Raw genomic sequence first — 25,703 nt, 5'->3', positions numbered from 1 at the left:
TTTAAGTTTCTGGCTTCTTCTATATCGCATAAATTTTGCTAATGCTTGTAAGAGCTAACTTACCGGAAAAGATGGAAGCAATGGCCGCGATTATGAAGGAGATGACGACGCCTGGCCCGGCGACGCTGCGCGCCACCATCCCCGCGACTAGGTACATCCCTGTCCCAACGCAGGAGCCAACCCCCAAGGACGTCAGGTCCAGAGTCGTCAGGCACTTCTGTAGCATAGAAACTTTCGTTTAACAGTCTGTTTTATAATCTGTCTGTCTTATAATATTATCTTCAATATTTAATGCAATATTATATATACATATAATATTCAGTAATATATTTAGTCCTCTGAAGTAAAAAATTATGTCATTGGTATTAGAAAATTGTCTGTCGAATTTCTTAAAAAAAGAGAAACATGTACTGATAGATATCCAAGAATTTTTTCACCAAATTCTAGTTACTGCAAGAAACTCCAAAATGTAAAGAAACTATTTTCTTCCACTGTTTTCAACATAAGAAAACTAAACTCTAGAAAATATCTAGAGGATTTTTACAGGTCTTCTCACCATATCTGGTGATAAAGAAAAACAAAATTCACTAAATAATTTCAAACAATCCCAACTCGTAAAAAGAGTAATCTCTTTCCCAATTTTTCAGATAAAAAAAAATCAAGTAACAGACACAAACTTCCACTAAAAAGAAAATAACTAAATTGAGAGAAACAATTTCCGAATGTCCTAATATATAAAGACATTAATATGTTCCCCTATTTTACCAGACAAGAAAGATGATGTGTAGGAGCGAAGACATGACATACTGCGAAAAGAAATTAATTCCCCATGGTCCATCATCGCGATGATTGATCACCTAGCCAGAACAGGAGATCTGAAGTAGCGTAGGAGTCGAGCGCAAGGGCTTGTAAAATCCTGTTAAAAATAGCTAGGGATCGATACGTGCAGGTGGATAACACGTATACAGATGCTTCTTCCTCTCAAGAATCCAGAATCTTAATGTCAGTCGGCTTGTCGTCGAAAGAAACATGGAGATTGCTCCCCGGTACAAAAAGGAGAGTTAAATTTGTTCCACGACTCTATTTCACCTTGTCTATTATCGGAACGTACCTACCTACGCGAACCAACATCCATTCGATGAGATAAATAAAGTTTCTGATTCGCTGGAGGATCGTATCAAACCGTGCAAGTGGGAAATCTTTCAGAAAGAATCGTATTTCTAGGGAAAATAAAAAGTCCCTATGAGACAAATTGGCACTTTGTATCTTTCTACTAATATTTGGTAAAATCTTTTGCAAAGCTATTAAAATATTCGGTTAGAATTTTAAAGAGCAATTAGGATTATTTTATGGAAAAAAAATCGTAGAATAAATTAATATTAGTTCTGTACATGTTTCCTTTTTAAATTTTTCGTATATTTCTGAGGGCTAAGATAATTGAAATTACTGAAAAATTAGGATCGTTGTTTACAATATCAAAAGTTCAAGAATTGAGCCCGTTTTCAGTTGGATTGTTTGAGGTTATGTTTGAAAAAGTTCAAAAGAGAACGAAGACCCAATATGAGAAGATACTTGCCTGTAATTTCTGCTTGGAATCGGTCGGATGCAGTGGCTCCGGTCCAGTTTTCCTCTGGTCACCCTGGAGACTGTCTACATTCTTCGTTCGTATAAATTTCCCGAAGAGCTCCAGGCCCTTTTCTCGGTTCATCAATTCGAGCTTCATTTTTCCTGCAACCAAATGCCATCAAAATATTTAACAAATAACGAACAGGATCATCTTTCTCTTGAAATTTGAAAATGAAAAGAAATGTTAAGCTTAATAGTTGAAATCTCTCAACAAAATTTTAAATCAACCTCACAAAATTCTAGTCTAATTGAAATTTGGCTGACTCATATTTCACGATGTCAACTTTTCTTTCTACCAGGGACACTTTAATGGCAACATTCATCATTCCGAAACTCCCTATTCTACGTCTAATTAACAAACATCTGCACTTCGGTGTCCCTCTTTTACTTTCTATTTTACAAAATTAAATTTATTCACGTTTATTCAAGTTTAGAAACATTTCCCAGTTTTAGCTATTTGACTCGAGATTTTTTACTTGAAAATTTTAGTTTCTCACTATCTCGAGAAATCACTGCACTTTTTATTGTTTCATTAAGAGAAGGCCAATTTTTTAAAATATTTCCTTATTTCGTAAAGAAAAATTGAGGTCTAGTATACAGAACTGAGAGAAGTCAACAGAAAAATGGGAAGGTCAAATTTAAGAAAAAAAAATCCCTAGAATCGAATAATTGGATACGAATGAAAATTTGACATGAAGATTGGCGGATGAGTTCGATAGTGTTCCTCACAGATTTTCGAAAGGTTAGGAAGTCGCACAGGCGAATTATCGATTTATTATCCAGCGACGTCTGACGTCGTCTGCGCAGCGTGCGTCTTTTGTCCTTCCACACGATATCCCTGGAAAGAAAGAACCACGCGAAAGAAGAAAATTACGTCCCGCGACCTCATCACTCTTAGTCACTTGCTAGGAACCATATTGCCCCGGGGAAACCACAGCCAAACAGAAAACCACCTATCCAACACGCGACCAGGACATTCTAGCGTATCAACATTTATTTCTAGCAACTTTTCTCCACATAGATGCCATTTTCAAGCGTTTATCTCAATTTTGTACGAAACCAAAAATTCATTTCTTAAAACTACGACGACATTGTCTATGAGAGTAATAAAATAAAAAATAGACGAAACAGATAGACAAATATCGAAATATTTTCTAAGTAATTGTTCAAAATCAGAACTTTAATTGAAGAAATACCGTGTGCAACGAAGAAGTTAATTAAAAATGATAAAAGAAGAGAGAATATTGAGATATTTCGAAAGTAAAAGTTAAATAAAGAATTTTTAGAACAGACTGTTCCATTTAGAGAGGTGCTATTTTCAAGAAGAAAAAGACAGTGGACTGAAAATAGAGTGAAAGACGCCAGCGTAGTTCCAGAGAGTAGCATGGACGCAATAGAGAAAAGAAGGATTGTGCAAGGGTGTAAACAGGAAGGATAATCGTTCAGGAAAAAAAAGGTGCACTCAGTGAAAGGTACTCGCAGATAAATTATTCAAGGCACGTTCCGAAAGTGGCGTCTATGAAAATGCCCCTTGCGTTCAGCGATGCTAATGGAATTCCTGAACGTTGTCCGATCGCTCACAGACCCATTCTACTGCATCTAAATCCTGCCCATTTTAAATCAACTGTTACATTTTAAGCTCTCTGACATCTTTCAATTCGAATACTGCCTTAATCCATACAGCTGAATATTTGACAATAAATGATTTATTTGTATATTAAAATGGTATCCAAATATACGAGAGAATCCAGAAATTTATTTCAAATAATTGGACCATGGTAGCCACAGCTATAAGTTAGGTTTGAATTAGGTTAGATTATATCTAAATTATATTTGAGTAAAAGCAAAATTTCATTTAAAATAATTGGATCGTGGTGACCACGCCTATAAAGTAAAGTTAAGGTTATATTTATACTATATTTGGGTAAACTTGAGAATAATTTAGGTTTATTTAGGTTAAGTTGAACGAAATTTGGGAAAAGCTAGGTTAGGATTGAATTAGATCTGGGTCAATTTTCAGTTACATAGGAGTTAAGTTTGAGTTAAATCGCATCAAGTTTAAGTTGGCAATTTACTTTTCAAGTATCAAAACTGTTTTGGAATTTCTCCGTCGAGCAAGTTTTTATGGCGGTCGTTTCTGGTGCGTTTCCACCGCGGAGGTAGGATACACGCGAAATGAAAATGCCAATTAAAGGCGAGATGGCGGCACGATAGAATAGCGGATGAAAGTTTCGCAATTTCACGGATGACGTTCGGGCATGCACACGAGCGTGCAAGAAATAATCGCGAGCTTTCAGCTACCCCCGCGCAATGGGGGCGGGACGTGATTTTTCCGGTTACTTGGTAACGAGCCACAAAAGTGGTTCGTCGGTATGCGACGCGGCATTTCCCGTCATAACGGACACGTACGCGGTTTCGTACAGTTCCGACCAGTTTTTCAAAAGCTTTACGCGATTTTTCTTTCATAAAACTTCTACCTAACCTCTTTCTGTCCATTTTACATTTTTATTTCGCTTCAATGAAGCTTATGACCGAGTGTGTTTCGTTTACATGTAAATGCCCACTTAAAAATAGAAAATGGCGTCCAAAAACAATTGTTCTTGAAATTTTTATACAAAAAGATAGTTTAAAGGTTAGGGAAGAAATCAAAACGAATTCTCGTGAGGATAAAATATGTCGATTATTACTTGTGAACGATTCCTAACCTCTAAAACAACATTTTGTATTGATATTTAATCTTCTAAATAATTTCTAAAATGTTCATGCTTATAGTTCCAGTAAGAAGAGGCCTGTAGAGGCTTATAGAGAGATTAGGAAACATCATAGACGAGAATAAACAAGGAATAAGGATTCTTGTGAGAACAGAATATATATAATTTTTAAGGCTCATTGGTTAATCGTTATTCGTAAACGATTTCTAACCTCTAAAGTAATACTTTATACCGAAATTTTACTTTCAATATCAGTTCCTAAAATGCTCATTCTCATATCTTCCAAAAGGAAGATGCACATTATAGATTAGGAAATTTTTGTGAATAATAGTGGAATGTCTCTGAGGTGACATTTCAACGACGCAATCTAAGTCCCGGATGTTGAGTCTTTCTGATGCGTGCAGTGCATGTTATCTCTTCCATCTGCGCTGTCTCTTTGAGTCTGAAATTCCAAACTGCAGTATATTGTTGTTAATTGTATCACTATCCATATCGTTCAACTCTCTGGGTTAGATAGCCTTCTGACGTCAAACTACCAAGCGTATACCTTGCCGCAATTTATCAAGCTTTATTAATCCTAGTATGGATCATAGCTGACCACAACAATTTTATTTGATATTTCATATTTAACGTGATGAAGGCCATTAGTGGTTATTCTCGTGCACGATATAAATTAAAATTAGGTAACCAAGTACCAAGTAAATTAAAATTAAGTAACAACGTAAAGCAACCTAAACTGTAATCTAACCCAAATTTCACCCAAATCCAATTCAACTGTAACCTAACCTTCCCAAAATTTAACCTCACATTTAACTCGATAAAAACCATAGTGGCGTAAAGTGTATAATACAAATTAAAATTAAGAACGTTATAGAGAAATTGCAATTTCAATATTTAGAGAAGAAAATTTTGGCAAGTAGTTTCGAAGATCATTAGGTAGAAAACTTATTCAGAGGTATCTTGATGCCATGCAAATTTTATTTTCGTACCACTGTGAATTTTGTGCACCTCCAAAATTACGAATCCCACCTTCTATCTCATGTACACTCTCGTAAAACACACTTTAGAGGAACTATTTTAAGAGGTAACTCAGTATCTGTAAAGGGTTCCATCCTCCTTTGTGGAACGAACTTCGAAACGTTCAAAATAGATTACGAGGTTCCTTTAAATATTTTTGTCGTGAACACCTATTATCTGGCACTAACTGATTTGCCCCGGATAATTCGCTCCTGTTGAACGATTTCGAACATGGCGTCAGACAGCACATTAAGCACCCCAGTGAAAAGTTTGAAAGAGGTTAACTTGGAAGTACCACGATCAAACAAGTTCTCCAAGCTTTCGACGAAAATCTAATTTAGTGCATATTCTCGGAGGAACCTCGCTCGCAATTAATGAGAAGCTGGCTTAGGTGTGTGCAGCATGAAGAGGCGATAGAAAAATTTCATTCCATATTTTCGATATATTTTTTCACGTAGTATCGCCTTCTTGGCTATTTTCATAGCAACAAATGTGTCGAATGATGCAAGACTAATGCCAAACTCGCCATAAAGTCGTTTAAAGTTCCTTTTTGGAACTTTTAATGATTCAAAAGGAGGCTCGTCCAAAGCCATTCATTTCGAAAGGCATGGAAGCGAGAATTCTACCCTTTTACCAAACTTTGATGGTGGATTCGTGCACCGAGGAAATTTATGAAGCGCGATTCATTTGTTTATTTATGGCTGACGGTGCATCCGCAACGGGCGATAAACGGGGCCGCCGGCTACTAAACTGCCTTCTGCATGAAGAAGCGCGATACGACCTAACCTAGACGTTCGCCAAGAGCTTGCCAAGGTGAAACGCACCTATTTTTTTGCTCCAAAAAGGTGTAAATATCTTTTGAAGATTTGTGAGACTTTCGGTGGATGTACTCGCAACAAATTTCCAGAGAAAATAGTCGTAATATTAGAAAAAAATTTGATTAATAAGATTGATATCAGTTAAAAAGCAAAGTTAATAACATATAAATTAGGTTAGTTTAGTTTTAACCTAAAGATTACATCAGAATATCAACTTCGTTGAAGAAGGGTACTTATGAAAGAAACCAACTAAGGTGCTACCGGATGAATATGATAGATGAAAAACTTCCAAGTTCTCACATTAATTCCTAACGAGGTTCTAAGTTCTTTCGAGCGAGAACAGGTGTCCCCCCAAGAAAACCTTCTGCGAAATTTTCAGAAAATTGCATTCTCCTCTATTCTACTCTTTTTCCGCTCGTTTTTAATTCGTAATTAAGGGAGAATCGCGATGGTTAATCAGAAATAAGCTGCTCAACGTAGCTTCGTTCACCACTTCCAGTTCTTTAACGAGAAAACCTAACCTACAATAACCTCCAAAATTTTGTAACATTCACAGTTTGCATAAAATCACCCTCATACTTCGAATTATACAGAGTATCCTAGAAATTGTGATCCAATTGAAAAAATTATGCTTCTTTTGAGCAAATATGATCAAATCATAGAAAAAAATTTGGGGAGACTAAATTTCCTATCTTGTTTAACTGAAAACTGTATCTTTACGTGCAATACCTTCAGTTTTCAACTTAATTTTGTTTTATTTTGTCATACATTGCCACCCACTTCCTATTTGTACCATAATTTTTGAAATACCTTATATAATGAGGAAAACAAGGTTAGGTTACAGTCTTTCACGGCTCAAAATATCGCAGTTCAGCCTGTTACACGCTTGACAGTATTATGTTTAACACTATTTCGTCGAACAGGCTCTCGAGAAAGAGCCGAGGCCAAAAGAAACAAAATTATGACGTTTCGTGAACATTGAAGTTCCGCATTGTGAGCCATGCGCGTGTGTAACAATGTGAATTATGAATGTTAGGTTAACCCTAACCTCAAACGATAATTGTTTAGCAAACAACTAGAAGCAAGAACGACTAAGACCGTGAACAAGGTAGAAGAAACGCCGAAGGTAATAAGCAGCGAAGCAATTAGAAGAAGTAATGCGGTCGTAAAGGAAGGAAAACGAGAGAAAATGGGAAAACAAAAACAAAAGGCGAAATACGCGAGGTTATAATTGGACAGCCAGGTAGACGTCAACTCTGTCTGCCGCCAGAAATGTGTGCTCCAGTTTCACCGTTAATTATATCATCGTTCCAGACGTGTTCCATGCCAGACAGTAGAATTATCGTATGGAAGAGCCGAGATGCGTAAACGCAACGAGAAATCGCAGCACAGATGATGCCTCAGACGCTCCTTAGTCATGAACCAACTTGTGAAGGTTAGCTTGAACATGATCTATCCGTGAAGTAACGAAACTTTCAATATATTTATAGGAGTGAGATTTCTATTCAAAGTGAAAAATAAATTCTTTTTAGCGGCTCTCTAGAAACTTTATTTAAAGAGAGGTGTGAATTTGAAGCTATCAAATTAAAATTCTGTTACTACCGATACGCATAAATAAAACTTAACGGGGTCAGAGACCCTATGGTGTTAACTTTGCTGCCGCCATTGCCACAGATAAATCACGTGACAGATTGAGAACAGCCGGCGAATGAAATCTCGTTCGATGGATACTCGTTTACGCTTCGTTGCACCCATCCATTGATTTACTCGCTGTATTTTAAGGCATGAAAATGGACATAGATGACCCGTGGATATTTTTACAGTCCGCTGAAAGTGGTAACTGGTTCCTGTCAAATAGAACCTGGTGTGATTGATCGAATCCCTTTGTCGATGTATCTACGCTATTTTTTCGTCGTATTAACCATTTATCTGGTATTTTTCTACTTGCTCCAGAAAATAAATTTTCCTCCTTCTTCTTTTTTTCATTTTTATGTAAGAAAATAGATCTGTAAATTTCATCGAATTACAATTTCAATGCATCAATGCGTGCCATGAATAAAATTCCCTAGTCAGAAGTCAGTAGATCAGACGATAGAAGTGCTGACAATACCATAAGGCGTTTCCTTGAGAAATCGAACCGTGAAATGACCTAGTGGCACCGATGTCGGGCCAATGATGTAGAGAAACTGCTCGAGGACAATTAACTCAGCAGAACCTGAACGTTTCTTTGAGGAAAGTGCTTCGCTACTGGTCGGCCAATCACGGCCTCCATCTTCCAGTACAAACGGGACAAAGGAATTCCCTATTCGGGTCTCTTTTTCGCAGTATCCATAACCTAAAGCAATACTGATTGTTATTACACTTTCCATTCTATTAATTTGAAATACGTCCATGGCTTATTACAAATGGGGAGACACAATGGAACAGAATTTTTAAAAAATCGTTTTTCTTATTGGTAATCCTGGAAATATGAGGCTCTCTTCACATCTGGGCAATTTCTTTAATTTTTCTCATTTTCTAAAGTTCGAATAATTAGCAATTTTCCTTTTAACTCGTAATAATGCAACAGTGTACAAATTTTTAGCTGAATAAGTAAATTACATTATGGAATGAAAGTAATTATTAATGAGTTGGCTATATACTTTTCATTTATGTATCAAATCAATTTTGATTTTAAATGAATTACCAATGTTAAATAATTTTGATTTTTATATCAAATCAATTTCTATACATTTTTCGCAGAAGAATATCAAGGGTCCTTGATGGATAGTGACCTTGAAAAAAATTCTGCTTTCCAAGTATAATTTTTTTTTTCTTTTTTACAGTGTGCAAAGACCTATACAGGTCAGGATATTTTTGGAAATATCTGAAAGGAAACAGAGAACGTTTGCCAATTCCATGGATAGACGCCTTTGAGACCCTCTCGCATGTCGTGACTCGTTAAGCTGATCAACGATCGCAATTTCGAATCAGTCCTTTAATCTACCGACTGCTATTGGTTATCCATTACGCGTTTAACGAGGTCGCCGCTGCAAGAAACGATATTGCACCGGTATGGATTTATTTACAGCACGTCCTGACCAGCATCCCGCACTTCTTCATCCGCATCCCCTTGAATATCCAATAGAAAAGCGCGATATCCGTTTTTTCCCTATCTTTCTTTTTTATTCAAGGCATTTTTCATAATTCTCTTTAAAACATGCATCCACACGAAGCGGGTAATTTAAGATCGCAGTCAAAATCATAGAATATCATTCTTTCTGTCAGAACTATTTGAAAAATGTCACAAAATGCCAAAAAGAAAAAATAAAAAAAATATTGTAACCTTGTCCAACTATGGAAAATGTTTTAGCTGATAGAACAATATCTCAATGTTTACCATATGAACGTTACCATATGAAACTCAATGTTTGAACCGATCATTTTATCATAAATATTCGTTAAATCGAATAGAAATAAAAGGGGATAAAATTAGAAAGCTTTTATATCTGTCTAGACATGCTATAAGTAGAATTAAACTGTATATACTCAGACACGCAATGGTCTGGCAAAATTTGACACAATGATAAGATTTCTAAGTAGAATATAAGCTATGGTCAGATTATAACAAATGAAAGAGAAATATACATACAATATATAATAGTAACATTCAGTTTTTAAGAAAAATAACCTTGTATATGGTCAGACTTTACAATAAACTTGCTGTAAGCAGAATATTGTAATAATCTGTATTTTTAGTTAACTTCAAGCATATTTTAATTATAATTATATCTGGGGGAAAATTCATTTTAAGATTTTTATAAAATATGTACAGACCATAAAATAAGATTAGTAAACAGGATAATGGAACAATTTATTTTTTTATCTTTGTGAGTATCGTACATGTAAAAATATACTTCGTGTATATCTTTTATACTTCATGTGTTGTATGTTACAAAAATTGTTTGTGACACAATCATCGGCTAAAATCTATCTCACGAATTTTACAGGCAGAATATAGCGTTCCAAGAATGTAATCGACTGTAGTCAGACACAGGCAAGTAGAACGGAATTATACATAGTAGGCAACTTTTAAGGAGAGTAACTTCGTACATGGTCAGACGTTAAAATAAAATTGCACTGAGCAAGGCAATGCAACGACTTTTTTTTATTATCTTCGTGTACATTATAGTTATATACTTTGAAAATTGTTTCTAAGAGCATCGTCGACTACAATTCACTTAATGCTTTTTTTAAGGCAACAAAGTACCGCGAGCACTCCCGGTGCGAATCATTTAAAAATTTTTCCAAGTGAAGATGAAATTGGATCACGTGATGTTTCACGGTTTCGAACGGTTCTCCACCATTTGCGCTGCTTTAATTATATTTACAGCATATGCTGTTATTAATAGGAGCAATTTTTGACAAAACGACTTAAAATTAAAAATAGCATAAAAGCAGAATGTTTAGCTAAACATTATTGACATTTCTAATGAAAAAGAACATGTGTAATTCCATAAGTTTAATAACTATATTTCAATAATGACAACAAATATATCAAACAATATATTAAAAATTGGAATTTTTTCGGAAAGTCTTATGAGCGTTAGTATACACGCGATGCATCTAGACGTTTCCCGCAGCGTTTTTCCAAAGCCCAACTCTTGTACATGCCAGTAAGACGAAGAACTCGATTTCCTGTCGCGAAACATTAATAATTCGCCGCTGGACTCCTAAGAAAATTCATTACACCTTATTTACCCTCATTTCAATCACGATAATCAATACCCTGCATGCTTCTGTGCTTTCACGTGCAATAATTTTCGAAGGGAATCACGAGAAAAGTGCGAACCGTTGTTCATCTGGAAACCACTGGTGAAGACAAAATGGATTCGAATGGAAGAAATAGATGAAAATAGGTTAAAGGTTCAGAATGGAATGGTTGGCTCAGTGGGTAACATGGTTGGCCACCACGCGGTTGAACAAGGTTCGGATCCCTAATACCTAAGAAAATTTATTTTCCACGATTTTTAGACGCCATATAGTTGAGGAAACTGACTAGGGGAAAACAGGGGAAAAATGTGGCGACAAATTTACGGAAAATGGGAGGAAATGATGGCAGTTTTCCTAGAAAACGGAGCGGAAAATAGTCTTCAAAACTCTGGGGTTAGGAAACAAGTTTAATGGAAATTAGAAGAAAAAAGGAAATAGATCGCGTGAAAAAGGAAGAAAATAAATATTCGAAAAGAAAAATGGATATATAAATATATACTGAGTATCAGAAGAAAATATTTTAAGAATAAGGAAAATATAGAGATAAAGAGGATAATGAAAATGTGGGAAAGGTAATAAATAAAACATAAAGTAAAGCAAAGGGCATAAAAGGACACACGGACGAAGAGAAAAATCCGACCCACAAAAAATATTAATTTTCCAAAAGCAAACTAGATATAATCAACACTGTTCGAAGCTCCCGTAAAATATGGAATTTAGAAATTCGTAGAAAATATATCAGTTAAGGGAGGAAATACGTAGCTGTTTCAGAAAGGAACGAAGAAACATAAATAAAAAGTAAACAGTAAGATGAAAAATTCCAAGAAAAAAATTATCTTGACATTTCTAAAATAAGATAACACTAGAGGCTGAGTGTAAAGACAAAGAAAAACTTGAACGCGTGAAAAAGTAGGTCTGCGATAAACGAAAGCGGAGTAAGGAGAAGAAAGGATGGGAAGGGGTGGGATTTCATTCAATTAAATCGGATGGAGAGAGGAAGGCGAAGAGGGGAAAAGCATCCCACAGTTCGTTCTCGTGTCAGGAACAGCAGAAAACGAAGGCACACTTGCCCGTGAATTTATTTCCCCTATGAAGATAGCTAGCAGGCCGGTTCTTGGCTATCATCCAACTTCTCTAGGGTCGACCTTCGCACCGAGAACGATCTGAACCCACGGACGCATCTATCGGGGGCGTAACCCAACTTCTCCAATCGCCTATTTCATCCCTCGTGCATTATTTCTCGACTTTGAAGTTCACGGAGATAATCCTGTATCGGAGTGCCTTACATTTCTCTACTTTTACCAATTACATAAATAACTTAAGCAAAATTTCGCTTGATAGACGTAGTCATACAGAGACTCGTCAATGTATCTCAAACATTCATCACAGAAAAATTGTATGTATATATATACATATTGTGCATCTTATATAAAACATTTTAAAACTTTATTAGCACTATGAAAATATATCGTATGTAGAAATTACAGTACATTTACTGCAAACATATATTCAGTATAGGGTATAGTATAGAACATAGATACTTCTAAAATGATTGAATATCGAGACTCTCATTAATACAATGATTAATAATTGATTCTTGAAATATTTTTTTGATTCCTGTGAAATACATAGTTGCACTAAATATCTTGTATTTCTTATGTGCATTTTCCAATTTGTTTCAAGCTTATCCAATTATGATGGTAGAATCTCGTAATAAGATTAATGAAATTTTTATGTATTTCGTATAGCACACATAATATATTCGTAAAATATTGATAAAAGTGGCCACAAGCGTTCGAATACTTTTATGGGCGATTCTACTTCCATGAAATTTCGATTTCAGACACGAAGATAATTTGGAGATCGTTCGAAAGTCGTATAGATAGTCGTAATTCAACGTCAAGGAGTCCGGAGCATCCGGTTTCAACCTGGCCTTTCCGGGTCAAACACTCGCACAGAAATCTTTTTACTTCTCACACGAAAACGCGTACGACCGTGAAACACCGCATAAATTTATCAAAAATGGAACAGAAACTTCCGACTTGAAAGTTGAGAACTTCTGCAGTTGGCAAACTCGAGAACCAAGTAAAAGAAAAGATTTACATCCGTGAGATTTCTGTCTGATGTTTATAGCGTGTTATGAAATGATTTGTTTATTCAAAATATTATAATTTTGGATTTAGATTAATTAATGTATAGAATTATATTCACATGCTTTTAGTTTAAGAAATGATTAGACTAGACGATTATGCAAATTCATGTGTTTATGAATAAAATCAAAGGTACAAAAATTAAACAAAAATTTGTTTCACACATATATTTGTACAAACACATTATCTATTGCTTTCTTGTTCTCTCTAATTGTACCTAATTTTGTCAAAACGCGTAAAAGACGCAACAGTTGCATTGGTCGTTCAAGCCTTCAAAAATTCAGAAAATATTCCGAGGTACGTATCAATGCCTCTGTTACGTTATGCAATTGTTATATAAAGCAAAATATTTGAAACCTTTCTCAGCAAAAATAAAACGTGTATAAAGAAATACAAAGTGATAAAATTTCGCTCCATTCGCTTAAGAAAAGTGAATTGAGAATATGAAATAGTTTCACAATTGTTCCTGATATTTTTAAAAACAAGGGAGGAATCTTAGACAATTATGAATAATCAAATAAAATATATTTCGATACCGTGTATTACAATAATAGAATTGAATATTTTTGCGTCAAGGACCACGGTCTAATTTCGTCGCACGGCCCTCTTTTGACCTGGTTTTCATACGGTTTCGGCGCACCTGATCCAACGAGGATATGCCCCGCCTTTGAGCGACGAGAATTCGATATATCAGTCCGTTTCTACATTCTGATCTAACTGTCAAATGGACTTTCTGAATGCATCAGCAATTTCATATCAGCAATACAAAACATTGTATCAACCTAACCTATCACACTCCACTTATTAACAGAAATCAAGACAACCATAAGAAATATATACAGGCTCATAGAAGTATTCAGACACTCGTAGACAAGTTTTATGAACATATTATGCAACAATTTATACATATAAACCTAAGCATTAATTTTTATTTCAGTTTACTTTACAAGTAATGATAAAGATCATCAGTACTCCTTACCATGTAAAAAGTACCAAATAAAATTGAAAATTCTAAAATTTAATAACCTAACCTCAAACTATTGCATCGAAATTCATGAATGACTCGATGAGACCAGAATAGAAATTACTCTTGCCTTAAACTAATCTAATAATTTTCTCTTGCTGTATTTTAAATGAACAATTCCAAGACGAACTCAATTATGATTCCTCTTCTGAAATCTACTACTGCTAACCTATCTATTATCCACTGTTTCCTCGCTATGTTTTAAATGAACAATTCCAAGACGCAGTTCATTATTATTTCTCCTCTGGAACCTAGTACTATTAACAATTAACATACTATCTACCATTTCCTCACTATATTTTAAACAAACAATTTCAAAATAAACTTCATTATACTTCCTCCACCGGGACCTAGTGTACTGCTATGAGAACCCCATTATTACTAAACTACTACTACTAGTACCATTAAATGAATCTCTCGTACTACTAAACTACTATGTACCATTTTCCCGCTATAGTTTAAACGAACAATTTCTAAGACGCGCTCCATTATAATTCCTCCAGGGGGTTTATAATAGAGGATCTGGAACTTTGAGCGATTAAAAACAATTACAGTGTGACACACGAAACACCAGCATCTAATGAACTGGAAGATACCAACAACAAATAACAACATACGTTGCCCGCGCAATAATTACAGTCGTCACATTTCTTTCAACCCTGCAAGGGCTGACGTTTTAACGGACAGGCAGTTGTGTACACGACAGGATGCGCCAGGTAAAATGGTGTCTTTGCAGAACTGCAATTACGTTCGCTCGTGTTTCACCATGACAGCGTCAAAAACATCGCGTTCTGCCGCAATTACCATTTCGAGCGACCGGTTTAATTGAACGGAACGACCCCAACGATTTTTCTTCCCGCCCCTAACTGTTTCGAACGTTAAACATCGGCCATTCTTTATTTTCCAATGATCTGGATGAATATTTACATGGCTACCATAATGATTATACACGGGCATTATATACAGGCGGCTACCGGACCATCTTTTTAGGTTAATTGCCGTACGACTTCGTATTTTTACGTTTTCATTTCCTGGTAGTACCCATATCGGGGAAATTTCTTTATTTTGAGAATATTTTAAAATTAGAGTTCTCATTGCAACGTGTTGAACATATTGGAAATTTTGTGCAAGAAAACATTTCATTAATTCAACCAACTCATCATAACACAAATGCAATATAAATCTCGAAATCTGAAAAATTCGTAAAATAATATAAATATCGAGATTGGAAACACGTGGAAAATAATATAGGTTATAAAATTTCCAGCTTTATTTTAAACAATCGAAAATATTTCAAGTTTAGGAGAAAATTGATTATAAGAGAAGATTTCATTAAATCGACATCCAGCTGCGAGTGTAAAGCAAAGCAGAATGAAGACAGTGGATAAAACCTGTTAACGTCGCTAATTGCATTTCGATTAGGGTCGATAACTGTGTGATGTAACTGGATTCAATACCTTTTCCCCTCTATTTTTCCAATGTCGTGGCCAACGAACAAACCGTGTATTTCCAGTAAAATGGTAGAGATAGTGTGTTGAGCAGAGGATTGGAACGTATAGTATATATCGTTGAAATGAGGTTAGGATGCGGGTCAGCCATTGGCAGCGCGAAATATGTAATTCGATTGTTTCAACTGCGCGTTGTTTCTTGTAAAACAATGGATAAAACCGGAGCTATTATTAATCCCTTTCGTGATACACTTGAAAACGCTACTACTGCAAATTAAATGTATCACCGTCGGAATTATAATCCCTGATGTCAAATTGCATTAACATTCGAAACTTTAGCAACTTGGAAATTCATCGAAGATGTATTTCATTCCGTTCTCATTGCGATATATTTTTCTAAATCATTATATTATATTGAATTTTACTCAAACTGTATTTTATACATTTTAATATAAAAACAAAGTTTTTTTTCTCTTTAAGGCCATTTCCTTTCTTTAGCCAAATTAAGTTGAAATTATCGAATTAAAAGCATCGGATAGTTAACAAGTTCATTAATATAATCCTTTCGGTTGTACAACCTGTTCATTAAGAATGGGTCGCGTTATGTGAAACACCGATCGTATAGATGACTGTCCCACTTGTCTAATTAAAATTGACGCACGCCTCTTGGACAACGATAAATGACGATTTCTAGGAAGCCGGCAAATGTGTTCAGTCTTTGTTAATTGAAAATTAACGATAACGATAAAAGTTTATTAATCTACCGTTGTTCGAGCAACGATAATTAATACGGTTGATTATTATCTTCATCAGTGAATTTAAATCGTCGCGTAATAGTTGGGCGAAGAGCCCACTCAAAAAATACGGCTCTGTACCGTGAAAACGTTGACACGCACGCTCGCCAGCCATCGTGGTCATCGATCATGCACCTCTTTTCTCCACGTGGCTCATTGCAACAAATGGTCGCATTAATGTCGCTTCCATTTGGCTATAATCTCATTAAATTATTGCTTCTAAATGGTTGAACTTCGTTTAAAGGTACATCAGATTTTGTATCTTCTTTAATAACATATGATTTTTACACAAAAATAGTGAAAAATGTAAAATGAAAAATGTATATTATATTGTAACTTCATTTATAAATTTTTAGGCCTACATCAGACTATTGCCGCAAAAATTCGTATCTGAATAATTTTGAGATTACTTACTTTTCATTAAATAATTTTGCCCTTAAAAAGTACTTAAGAGCTGAGGTCTTTATGTTAATTATAACGTTATTAAACAAGTGTAAATAACTTGGAAACAACTGAAGCAATATCTCATAGTGGCAAAAGGTGGTCTTTTTGGAATTTATGGCTTCGAATGTGAATGAAATATAGAGCGACACAACGTTATTCTAATCCTGAATGGATTAATCGTTGTCTTTTTATTCCATATTTTATTCCAGGACTCCATTCATAGCTTCTGTTTCTTTATAACTTAATTATGAGCGAGAATCAATATGCATTCCCCTATTTTCAGCCAGGTTCATCAAAATTTTATATTTACACACGTGGAATCGTTGATTATTCAACAGAATTAGTTCGCAGATTCCTTTGAAGCTTCGCTGCTGTCTAATCAATGGATCAAGAATACGAATGTGACTTGTTTTGCTCGCAATTAGATTTTTCCTAGTTAAGAACAGTTTTATCTCCTACCACGTGACCCAGTTACACGTGCATGCCACCAAGCAATGAGACTGGAGGTCTGTATACCATTTATCGTTTCCAATCGTTAATTACCGCCATTATACTTTCCCTAATCTTCATTAGAAATCGATCGCTATCGAAAATTCCCTATACGGTGCATTCATCTGCATGATTGCATTTTTATTTGCCCTAATCATCGTTTTAAATCAAATATTCTCCGTACGACATATTCTCTGTATTCATTTGCGTGATTGTAATATTACTTTCATTCCATTTCCACTAATCTTCGTTGGCTATCATTCCAGATGGACTGTATAGGGAAAAAAATAAACCTGTTAAACACATTCGTTAAGATACGGGAATTCTCTATAAAATTGGCCTTTCTGCCCTATTGCAATTTTATTTTAATTTTATTTCATCTAATAAAATATACAAAAGCACACGAGTAGAGGGAAGGTGTTGTTTCGACAATTCTCATTTTGAAATTATTGATCATCTATCCATATCAATTCAAGAAAAAAGCCAATCCCAACTTCTAGATGAACAAACAGAAATAGAAGCAGGATGTACATCCAGGAAATTTTCCTAGATCTAGAAACCTTTTTTATATCCTTGATTTGTCCAGTAGATTTCTATGAAGTTGTTATTGACCTTGATACATTATTTGTTTCGAGAGAGCAATATGTAAATTATTGTATATAAAATGTAGAACATTAAAGAATATTAAAAAGAAAATAAAAAAAGATAAACTTAAAGTGGTAAATTGAAGTTACGAAAGAAAACCATAGGGAAGGACATAAATATTTTAAAAACTAAATTCTCTTTAGTAAAATTGTGAGGAAAAAATGGAAAAAAACTGGAAAATGTTTGGAACTTCTAAACATTCAGTAAGAAAAACAAAGGCAAGACTAGGATGAAAATTACTCAGAGTTAAGAGAAATGGTGGCAAACAGATGTTTCGGGAGATTATCTGGTTGGAACGCGTCCAAAACGAGACCACGGAGAATTAGATTGCGGGAATTTTACAAAACCGTGGGGAAATCGGCTTACGATTTCTAGCCGAGGCTTAATCCGCGGAAAATCGGTCTGCAATTGGTCTTAAGTTCGACTATCCTATTCAAGCTGTTGAAAAAGTTTCGTTCCTTTCGCTCGTTTTAAAAACAAGATTCGAAATCTAAAAAAATAGAAGATTTTTAAAAATTGAAGAATAACAAACGGGAAAAAATATTTGAAAAAGTACAAGGTACTGACAAAAGCGCGATTCTAGTAAGACATTAGAATTTAAGAAAGTAAAGACAATAAAGTTCCATATAACGAAATCTTGAAAAAGGAATTAAATATGAAAATTGATTTTTGAAATGTTAAATTACAAAATAGAGCTTTGAAAATGGTAAAGAAATTTACTAATAATGTTACTATGAGAGGAATTCTCACTACGATTGAGAAAATGCACTTGAATGATGAAACTTTTAATGAGAAGTAAAGTGGAACGGGTGAGATTTCGTGTGCGTGCACGTGATATGGAAACTGTTACCGGAAACAAAACTGGCGAACAGTAATTATCAAAACCTTGCGTAATTTGTGGACGAAGTTCCGTAACAAAATATGCTGGAGACTGCACAAATGTATAATTAGTGTTGGAATTGAATTTAAGGAATTGTCACCAAAATATCAGAATCGTCAAACAAAAGTAATTCAAAAAGAGATTCACATAAAAGAGAATACAGTTATTTTTAGTGAAAGAACTAGCAACAAGCATACAACAAAGCTACCTAAATCAAACTATGAACAGTTTCGTTAAAAATATCCCTAGGAATCAAGGCCTAGTAAAATTCCAACAAAGAAAATTTCAGTAAAAAAGACTTTTAGCAGTTTTAGCAGAATTAAACACTAATTTAACACAATTTGACCTGAATTTGGCACAAAAAGAAGTAAAGCCTCTATTTCAAAAATTCCTAGACGATATATAGAGGGGTTCCGTCTCAGACATGTTTTATAGTACCAGATAAAGTGTCCATATTAGAAGAAAGGTAGATTTTCGAGCTATTCGTGCTCTCACGGGAGGAAAGCTGTCGTTCGTCAATTAAAAGAATTATTCTTAACGAAATATCACCGCATTGTCGTTGATTAACGCGGTGTACGTGCGACTGCAGATTTTGTTGGCGACGAGGAGGCCTTACAACGTAACCCTGAACTCTGGTACATCGATCTACCGCAATGCAACGGGCAGAAATACCAGGAAGCCTCCTCGTGCGAAAGAAGAACCCGGGAAAGAAGATCCTCTCGAGTGGAGAAGACTGATGAAGGTATACTTTAAACATTGACACTATGTGGCACAGTTATTATACGAAAGAATTATAGAAGGACTAATGGGAATAAAATTCATAGGCTGCCTCACTGATATTCGTATGAAATATTTGCATTTATGAAAGATTCGAAGGTGCAAGGATGCACATATAACAATGCATATATTAGATGCAAAGATGAATTCTTCCCGAGTTTTGTGTAAAATTTCAATGCAATCAATGCGAAGTCTGTCGAAAAGAATTTATTTCTGCCTAACCTTAGCTGTAATCTATTAATATACGAAAATGTACAGGTCATATCGCGATTTGTGGACAATTGATTGGCAATTCGAAAAGAAACAATAACATTTGCTCGTCCGAGGCCTGGTTATCAAGAAACTCGAGTTTGAAAATTTGTCAAGTAGTGCGTTCAGAAGCTATCATTGATCAACACCAAAATTGGAAAGCAGAGAATAGCGATAACAAGTTTTTTAAAATATGCCTTGGTCTTTATCATTATTTACATCATTTTTTATAACGAATGAATTTATGATACTAGGTCATTTCTTTTTTTTTTTTTTTAATTTATATGGATAATGAAACTCAGGAATCTAGAAATTAGTGGTGTTGTCCAGTTTCGCTTCTGAATGGCTCGATAAAATTGTCGAACCTTATAGAATTATTTCGTTATTAGACATCTTTATCATTTTTATCGATTAAACGCATTTAGAATGAATGAAAATTATTCTAAATTAATCAATTAATTTATCTTAAATTGTTCCAAATTGATGACGCACCGGGTGCGTCCTACATTAACAATTTCTTGAGAAAATGTGAAGAAAAAGAGAGAAAAAAAAACAGATTTCTCGAAAGATCTACAATATAATAGCTCGTTAAACTGAATTTATACGGTTTCTGAGTTGTTAAGAAGCAATTTCACTGGAACAATTTTTTGCTACGAGACCGCAGGTTTGTCGGAAGTTGAGCGAAAAAATTGAATCTAACTTGCATTAAAGAGTAAACCTATTAAAACGTGGCGGGAAACGCCTGAGGCAGGGCGTAGAAGTTTCTAGAGATGGTCATAGTTTCTCCAGAGAAAAAGTGTAGGATGTAACGCTGTTTCATACTGTGCAGAACAAAGAGTATCTTTCAGTTGCTCTACCGCGCTCCCTCCTTTAAAATTTCATTCATCTGTATTCTTTAGAAGACTCACTATCTAATCTTTTCGCTTTATTTCTGCTTATTATGTAATTTTTAAGCCACAATATCTTATTTTATTATCAAGTTTGATTTTATTTTATCATCAATCCTGATAATTCCACAATATAATTCATTTTTATCAATTTTCCTGGGATCAGGCAAAATTAAGTAAATTTTCACTGAATATACAAAATTATTTTCTGAATATACAGACTAGAAGGATTTGAAAGGAAAATAAAAATATTATTTGTCATAGAACTTCCTTTTTTAGACTGATAGATTTTCCTGGGATCAAGCAAAATTAAGTAAATTTTCACTGAATATACAAAATTATTTTCTGAATATACAGACTAAAAGGATTTGAAAGGAAAATAAAAATATTATTTATCATAGAACTTGTAAATTTAAAATTATATATTTATATTAATATAAATATTTAATTTATAAATATATTAATACATTGGTATATTAATATAAAATTGTATATTAATTTCACAATGCCTGTGTTTTGCACGTTATTTTACTACTTGATCCTTAACGTCTCGTCGAATGATTAAAAACCTGAATACAGAACAAGTGGATGGAAGCCTAGCAACAATTTTCCAAGCCGAGTAACAACGGATTAGAAGCAAATTGCTCTGGCTATTCGCTGGCTAACAAGAGAACAACCAGATGGAAGAAGCGAAAAAGTATTAATGAGAAATAATCGCAGAGAATGGGAAATACGTTTTACTTCATCGTGGTAATGGGTGGAACCTAGGTAAAGCCATCCAACCGGAAGTCTGCTGCTGGAGATTATCCTTCCACCCGACAATTTCACAATCATCAACTTAAAAAAAGGGAAAGGATGAAAGAGGAGAACAGGAAAAGATTTCAACGAGCAGTAAAAACTGTTTTACCACTTAGAGAACCGGTTTTCATAAATTAGCAAAGCTGTTAAAGCGGATAAACAGCAGATGAATAATAAAGAATGAATGCGAGGAAATATAAGTCAAATCCTATTTCTAGGCAGAAAGGGCCGAAAGAAATCATCGTAGTTGTAAGATATATATGTACTTTTATGAATCACTATATGTATATAGTGCTCGTTAAAAGCACTATAAATAGAAATTTGATCTGTGTATGTATCTACGAAATTCGTGAAATTATTTAAAGTGTGTAAAATTGATTTAGTGGAGAGGTTATATTGTAAAACGTTCAGATAGCTTCGGTGGCGCTTTGTAAATTGATCTTTAGTGCTTGCACTAAGCTCTGCCCTCCTACTTTTACCCGATAGTGTATGTGGCACGCGATTGTTCCGGTTTGCACGTCGACCGACTGATATTCATGCCGGAACGTCTCGCTATTTTTCCGTCGTGTTTTTTTCTCCTCTATGCTTTCGAACGTTGCCACTGATTATACAGGACATCCCCTTTTAATGGATCTGCTATGTCGATGCATTGAAATTATTTGTGCTATCGATACCAGAAGGAGAAATTATCGCTCTTTGATCTATTGTATCCCAAACTTTCTCACAGTTTGTACTCATCTTACTATGTAAATCTCATCTTTTAATGCTAGAAAGGAAAATTATTTTTCTTCGATCTGGCGTATTTCCAGAGGAGGATAAATTACTTCTAGACGAGATGGAAAACAAGATGGAACGTATTGAATGTATTTCAGGGCACCGCCAGCTTCATCTACATGTTTTACAACTTTCCCACCGCATTTGCCATAAATAATTGTACTTTTATACCTTGGGATTTATAAGAAATTGTCCTATTAAAATTTTAAATGCTTGAAACCATTTTGCAGTGATTTTACAGTTATCTCTTAATTTTTTATAATAATTTTTGTCTTCTGTGACCTAGCAAAGCTAACAAGTTAGGTCACAACATCAATGCAATTAGAATGGAAGCATTTAGAATCAGGTTTGTACCAATATTTTTTCCACCGAATAAAATGTTTCGTTTAATAAGTTTGATTTGATAGAATCACGTACTCCATCGTCTCGTTTGAAGATTTCAATGAGTTTCGTGAAAAGCTTCAACGCTGATTCTGTACAAGTAGTTAATACCTAACTCTTACACAATTCGTTCAACCATGTTTCATTCTGTCAGCCTTTGATTCTAATTCGACTGTACTTAATTTGCAACTAGAGACCTTAACTTTCAACGGATGTGTATCATTGAAAGTTACAATAATATTAAGTATTATATATAGTATTATATATATAGTATAGTATATTAGTATAGTATATACTAATACTATATTACTATACTATATTAGTATACTAATGCTATTACTATACTATATTAGTATAGTATATAGTATATAGTATAGTATATTATATATAGTATTATATATATATTAGTAGTAGTATATATATATATATATATATATATATAGTATATTATACTGCTCAAAGTATTATACTGATGGATGGTTATAGCAAAAGTTTAAAAAAATTTGAGCAATGAAAAATTAAATTAATTGATCATTTTATGATATCTGACTTTATTTTGTAACCTATACTTCGCAAGTTAAGTGTTATTAACCTAAAAGATAAAGAATTAAGAATTATCTACTACTATTAGCTTAGGTTAGGTTCTTTCTTAATTAATTAATTCTTAATTCTTGATCTACTACCATTAAGTTAGGTTAGGTTGCTTATTTTTCAATTCCTTGTCATTTCGGTTAATTTTACATTAAGAACCATTTAATAACCTTTATCTTGCAAAGTACAGCTTACAAAATAAAGTAAAGCATCCTAAAATTAATTTAATCAATGAACATTAATTTAATCGGAAACGAAATGTTCTCTGAATAAATTTTATTGTATATTTTCGACTTATTTTTACATATAGAATCGCCCTTTTGTCAGCTGCGCCATAATTATCGGAACACTACGTGTTATTTATTTGAAGCTTTCTTATAGTTTTGATGTAGTTCTTATATATTGATGTAGGTCTAAATAAAAAAGCAGTGTAGTGATTCCATGATTATCTCAAGCAGCATAACTAAGTTATAGGCCGAATATGTATGAAACCAAATATTTAATTCGGGATTAGGGATGAACGAGTGCGCGGCCAAACGCATGAATTCGTACTTGACCCGCTTGGAAGTTGGTCTTTTAAGAATAAAAATCAAGGAACCCTGCTAAAAATTCACAGAAGGCAGCGTTATACTGGTCCTAATTGAGAATTTTGTGGCTTTCTTTGAAAACCCCGCTCTTCCACCTTGAACCCTACTTTTTGTTAAAAACACTTCGGCCCACAAGTACAAAAGAATTGTGTAATTACCTTTCCCTAACCTAAAAATCTTTCAGTCAACTTCTCGCAGTAACCTCGATGAATTTTCACTTCTTTATGATTCAATTTCTTCGCGATTATAATTATTTGGAACATATTTCATATATAAATCGAATCACAATGAAATAGAAGTCCGATGTGAATGGGTTAAGAGAATAACTATAATTCATATATAAATTGAGCGATAGAAACAGTTCATGTTCAGAAAGCCTTAAGTGAAATGTCCCCAGAAGAATCTTTAGATTAAGAAAAGTAACTATTATGTATACAATTCTCACAGAGCTTTTGCTTTACGTTTCTAGTAAATATAATTCAGATAAGAATCGAATTATAAATTACAGAATGAAAAGTCTACTGGACAATTTCCAGATTAGGAAAAATAAAATTGCCTAAGCAATTGGTGTTCGAAGTAATCCATTGAAAATCCATCACACGTTTCTCGAGTCAACATTATCAGTTCCTCCATTACAAGCCATTCAGACAAACGATGATTATTCTCTTCTAGTATAGGGCAAATCATCCATAGAAGTAGATATTAGGATAATAATCGTTGAATACGATTAATTGGTAAGAAAAGGGGGTATCAGTTACACGATTTCTGAATAAACAAGGAAAATACGGATTACCGGAAATGGTTGAGGCGAACAGCTGCCTCGAATAATCGCACAGACTCGAGAAGTCGGTCAATTAACAGGAATAGGTTCGTACAATGGCTGGTTTCGCGTGAAGCAAGGTAGAGTACTCCGAGCAATTTCATGTTAGCACTGGATTCCAGCGTTCATTTAAAAAAAAGTGGCTCACGATAGTATTCGAACATTTACCATAGAAGTTGTAAAATATTTGAATACAGCATGCATTCATTAAACATATAATTAATGCTAATAAAGATGGTTTCACTGTACCTACACCGCCAGCCATAAATATTGGAACACCTGACAATATTTAATAAAAATTGTATTCTTTTCATTGCTTGTATTTTCTAATTATATCTCATAATGTAAAAAGCTTATTAAAATAGAATTTAGTTGAGTTCTCCAATCAATGTAACAAATAGGTGACCTAATACTTATGACCTGCAGTCTACAATGCATATAATATATTCACAAATAATTTGTATAGGTATTCCAATATTATCATAAACCATTAAATCAAATAATCCCACAGAAGCCAGTTTGTGCATCATATTTCTTCTCTTTCATAATATTTGGATCATCAACCAATGAAAACTGTTGTCTTTCACACTGGAAAATGTTTCACGTTTTGTAAACGACCAGGGACCAATTTAATCCTTATATTATCGTCCCGCTTTCCAGTTTATCACTCCAATTTGTTGCTCCCACTAGATCCGAATATGCCATCCACTATTTATTCATCACAGACCATTTGCTTCTTTATTCTGTTTGCTCTTCTATTTTATCGCGGTCAGGAAAAAATTGACAAGCATATATGCACAGATGCAATCAAGCGGTCATATAACAAACTTTCGTTCGATAAAAACCTTCCTCTTTTCTCTATTTTTACTTCTGTTTCCTTCATCGTTGCTCTTTCAGGTCAACCGTTTTCCCTTTTACTTTTAACAAGAAGCATAAGCTATCATTAAGAGGTATTTCTAGAAAAACCTGTCTGCAAAATTTTCTCTTCAACTTAATATTCTCAACCGCCTCCCTCCCCTCCATTTGTTCTTGTTCTTGTGT

General features: G+C 34.4%; 1 protein-coding gene and 1 long non-coding RNA gene across 2 annotated transcripts in view; one reads left to right on the top strand and one right to left on the bottom strand.

Moving 5' to 3' along the window:
* LOC100645900 (probable cationic amino acid transporter) overlaps positions 1 to 25,703 on the bottom strand; it is a 72,739-nt gene that overhangs the window by 43,107 nt on the left and 3,929 nt on the right. The window contains exons 2-3 of the mRNA XM_048413240.1: positions 1,577 to 1,728; positions 64 to 217 (exon numbers count right to left, since the gene is read on the bottom strand). Of these exons, the coding sequence (XP_048269197.1) occupies positions 64 to 217; positions 1,577 to 1,723 (301 nt within the window). The 5' untranslated portion in view covers positions 1,724 to 1,728. The remainder of the gene's footprint in view (positions 1 to 63; positions 218 to 1,576; positions 1,729 to 25,703) is intronic.
* On the top strand, positions 5,617 to 10,265 carry LOC110120196. The gene is made up of 3 exons (XR_002308831.2): positions 5,617 to 7,415; positions 7,487 to 7,607; positions 8,998 to 10,265. It is a non-coding gene; the product is annotated as an uncharacterized LOC110120196 (long non-coding RNA).

Source organism: Bombus terrestris, chromosome 16 (genome assembly GCF_910591885.1).
Source record: "Bombus terrestris chromosome 16, iyBomTerr1.2, whole genome shotgun sequence".
NCBI classification, from domain to species: domain Eukaryota; kingdom Metazoa; phylum Arthropoda; class Insecta; order Hymenoptera; family Apidae; genus Bombus; species Bombus terrestris.
Note: the sequence above shows the minus strand (reverse complement) of the source record. Positions and strands in the feature narration are given on the sequence as shown.